The sequence below is a fragment of the Trifolium pratense genome, linkage group LG3, assembly GCF_020283565.1.
Source record: "Trifolium pratense cultivar HEN17-A07 linkage group LG3, ARS_RC_1.1, whole genome shotgun sequence".
In the NCBI taxonomy this organism is placed as follows: Eukaryota; Viridiplantae; Streptophyta; class Magnoliopsida; order Fabales; family Fabaceae; genus Trifolium; species Trifolium pratense.
In genome coordinates, this window is record NC_060061.1 from 23,641,046 (window position 1) to 23,645,339 (window position 4,294).

General features: G+C 29.9%; 1 protein-coding gene across 1 annotated transcript; it reads right to left on the minus strand.

The window, feature by feature from the left end:
- LOC123913081 (actin-depolymerizing factor 5) lies at nt 1-1,421 on the minus strand. The gene is made up of 3 exons (XM_045963681.1): nt 1,280-1,421; nt 833-1,092; nt 1-497 (listed from the first exon to the last, which is right to left on the minus strand). The coding sequence occupies exons 1-3, from the start codon at nt 1,298-1,300 to the stop codon at nt 347-349; spliced, it is 432 nt and encodes a 143-aa protein (XP_045819637.1). The 5' UTR covers nt 1,301-1,421; the 3' UTR covers nt 1-346.
- Nucleotides 1,422-4,294: the final 2,873 nt, after the last annotated feature.

The window sequence follows — 4,294 nt, forward strand, 5'->3', positions numbered from 1 at the left end:
TAATAAAACCAAAAGTTTGTTGCCATTAACTTATCATACACCCAACAATCATATACAATAACTTAATTGATTATTATTGACTAAAAATTAAAGATTAGATACCCCACTTACATCACAAATGGTGCCAAATTCCAACATTTTAATTAAAAGACTACCATCAAAATAAAACAAAATAGAGAACATGTCATAGAGTCATTGGATTAGAGTTACTTGATTATAAAATTATAATAATTATTATTATTATAAAACAGTAAGATTGGCAGGATAATTGATTAGCTTGGCACTTAATTAAGGAGTCTGATTCAGACTCAAAAAAGGGGCATTGGCAATGGCAATGGCATGGCATCTATTTTGCTCTGTCTTGAATTACATCAAATCCCATCTCAGTTGGATCAGTTGCTTGAAGCTCATAAGAGATTCCATCCAAAGCTCTTCTCAACCCATCCTTTGATGTTGCGTATAGAATCTTTGCTCTTATCCTTGATGCTGCTGGTGACCTATAAATTTAACCCAAAAATTCCATCACATTCATATTCATCATCATCATCTTATAATTGCAACTAAAATTCAACGTTCACAAAAAAAAAAAAAGTCAATTTAGTACACAGTAAATTTAACAGATTTACAGTGACACCGTAATTTAACTATATCATATAAAATACAACTTTTTAGTAAAATTAGGGTGATACACTGTGATTCTGCAAAACTCATCGTCGATCTAGATTCTCGATGCAATTTTATCTGATCTAATTTAAATTGTTAGATTAGACAAAAGGGCATTGAGGTAACATATTGTTGGATTAATTGATGAGAAATTAGATTAGAAGAATACCATGCAATGAAGAAGATCTTGCTTTTGCGGCAGTTATCAACAGTGACAAAATCAAAATCAAAGACAGCATATCTACAATCATCTTTAGGCAAAGAAGCAGCAAGATCACCATAGTTTTCTCCAGGACCACCAACCTTATCAACGGTCACAAGCCTTGACCTTTCATCGATCTTGAAAACTATGTATCTATGTACCTTTTTCCACTTCATCTCCATGAATGAATTCTTGCACTCATCTGTTACCCACATCCCAGTAGTAGCCTGCACTCAGATTCACATTAAACATGTTAACAAATTAAACTGGGGCTGAAACCATGTGGTTTATCTCAGAACTGACCCAATCAAATTAAATTGGTGGCGAAAGCCAAAAGAAAAATTAAACAAGATTAATCTCAAATTCATCAATCAATATTAAACATATAATAGAACAAAGTAAAGTAAAAAGTACCATTTTGAAAGCCATCGCCATTGTTATGTGCTAAGAAGAAGAAGGACCAAGTTGGTGTTGTTTTTATTTATGTCTTTTTAATAAAGGTTGACACAAATTTGAAGGATTTGGACTAAGGTTTTTGCTATATATAATAGGGATATGTTAGAATGCCATTGGTATTTGATTATATTTACGATTGTGTCCAAGTTTGTATTGTCACCACGTTTTGATTGCGTGTATAATGCCTTTGTTACCGCGCGTTAGACATGAAAGCTATTATTACTTTCAGCTTTACTTTCCACACACCACCATATTTTCAAACACTTGTTCACTTAATGTGATTTACATTCAATTTTTTTTTTGTTGGTACAATTTACATTTATTGGTTTTTGTTATCCGGCTCATTGGATCACCTAATATGATTCGGGGTAAGTTCTTACATTAAGTGGTTTCAGTCTCCTCCCATCGTAATTTATATTTAATTTTTTTTTTGTTTCACCACCAGTATCCGGCTCACTGGACCGTTTAGTCTATTTCAGAAGTCAGTTCTTACATCAAGTGATTTCAGCCCCCTCCGATTACAGTTGCGGGGATCAAACAATTTTCCTTCCTACCAAGTATGTCAATCACCGCTAACCAACTAACGATTGAAAATTATTTTTACTAATTTCTCCTTATATGTTTTTATAATATTTCAAATTTACTATCTTTCATTATAATTTTAATGTATTAATAAGATATGGATAAAATAAAAATATGAATCTATGCATAAAACTGGAAAGAAAATAAAATTATAGAAATTTAGTAAAAAAATTATAAAAACACAGAAAATATAAAATGATTATAGGAACTTTAGTTAATAAAAAAAAAGATTATAGAAAGAATAAGATCAGTATGCATGAAAATAGGAACATTGAAACATAAACAATTTTACTAGGGTGGTTTCTGTTTGCAGGGTGGTTGGTTAATGGAGCTACCGTGTCTAGTGGTTGCTGTTTGTTTCGGTTGCCGGTGGTGTATGCAGACGGATGTTTTTTTGGCGTTTGGTTTGCTTTTTCGTTTGTGTTAGTGCTCGTTGTGTTTAGAGATTGGGTGGTTGAAGACTTTTGGCCTCTTTTTGATGTGGTTTGGTTTCAAAAATCTGAAAGGGTATGGTTCTGTTAACCCGTATGGGTCTGGTTACTAACGTATTTGACTCATCCCTCGATCTGAGTTCTTACGCGTTCATTTGAATCCCATTGGGTTCGGTGGCATGGCTACTTCGAGGCTCTGTTGTTTTCGGGTCTGTTGAGATCTGCAGGTTTCAAGTCGTCTTGTCTGCCTACTTTCTAGGATGTGTAGCTCGAAAGAGCTTTGTGCTTGCTGCGTTGGTCAGGGAGTTGTTGGCACTTGGATTTCTTTACCGTGTTGGCGGTCAATCCATTTGCCGTTCTTAAACTCTAACCGTTATTAGCAAAGACTTACTTATCATTTTTTTTGTAACTTGGTTTCGTGCTGGTACGTGGGTTCGTTGGGTTGCGTCCGTGGTAGGTGGATTTTTGTTATGATAGTTTAGAGTTGTTCCACTAGGTCTGCTTATATGAATGTATCCCTTTGGGTTGTACCTGGGTCAGGTCTATTGTCCCCCCAATCTTTGTATCTCTCGTTTTATTTATTTTAAATTTCTTTTTGATTAAAAAAAAATACTAACTTGCCCATATCATTTTAATAATATTCCAAATTTTCTACCTTCTATATACTTTTACTTTTTTTTTTATAATGTAATTTTACTCTAATAAGAATCAACTAAAAAAAAATACTAATAATAATAATATAATACTATAAAAATAGATTATAAAAATACAGTTTTTGTTAGGGAAAACTTAAATATTTTGCCATTCAAAAAAAAAAATAACGAACTTAAATATTTAATAAAAATCAATGGACTTGTGGAAACGCACGAATCTCTAAACTAGTTAAAATGAAAATTGAAACATTTATACTAGCCATTAACATAATACTATTGGTTCTACTCATAGTATTATGTCAGTTGCTAGTATAATTCCGTGGGTTTGTATAAAAAAAAAAAAAACATCATCAATACTATGGGCCGAGTTCGAGTTCCACTGGTTCATGCTGATTTTGTATAAAATAGTCGAAAAATGGTAGGTAGTTTTTTCAATCTCTAATGAAAATTAGTTATATTAGTAAATTTTGCATGGTAACTGTAAACTAACTTTTATTTCACTTGCAAATTTATTTAGGTAGATAATTTTAATTGGTAATTGGGTAAATTAACCACGATTCATAATTCATAAATGTTAATGTAAAAACACCTAAAAGAAGAGAGAATAAGTAATAAAAGGGCATAAATTTATGTAAAATTAGGGGGTAATGGGTTATATTTTCGTGGTTAATAATAAAATAATTAAAGTGAGTACCGTGATATGTTAAAAAAAAATAGTGAAATTCGTTTATGACACAACTTAATACTTTCAGGAAAATTTTACTTTTTAGATTCATTGAGTATCTAACGTATCTAGTCTATAATATGGGCTAAATACTCTGAATGAATCTAAAAAGTATTTTACTTTTATATTTAGCACTGAAGTGAGTATTTGTGTTAAAAAAAATATTATCAAAATATATTAATGCTAAATTTAATATATAATTATTATTAATAGATTTTAGTTTATTTTTTAAAATTTATTATCATGATGTAAAATAATATTAAAAATTAAAATTAAATTCTTATTAATATATATATATATATATATATATATATATATATATATATATAATCATAATAATTATTATTGAAATAAATGTCACATATGACAAACCACAAATCATTTTTTTGTTACAAACCATAAATCATTTGACAATTATATGTTGACTCAATTATTTTTTAAAAAAAATATCAATTAATTAAATTCATTTATTGAATGTGAAATATATTCATCAAATTATACAAAAACTTAAATAAATTATGAATTTGGCATCACATACGAACTATATTCATAAAAAATATCCTAGTTACAATATTCATCAAAT

Excerpts from the sequence above, each read along its gene's own strand:
- LOC123913081 (XM_045963681.1), bottom strand. The coding sequence starts at position 1,300 with ATGGCGATGGCTTTCAAAATG. Across the intron at positions 1,093-1,279 it reads TGGCGATGGCTTTCAAAATG|GCTACTACTGGGATGTGGGT; the intron begins GTACTTTTTACT and ends ATCTGAGTGCAG. Across the intron at positions 498-832 it reads AAGATCTTCTTCATTGCATG|GTCACCAGCAGCATCAAGGA; the intron begins GTATTCTTCTAA and ends TTAAATTTATAG.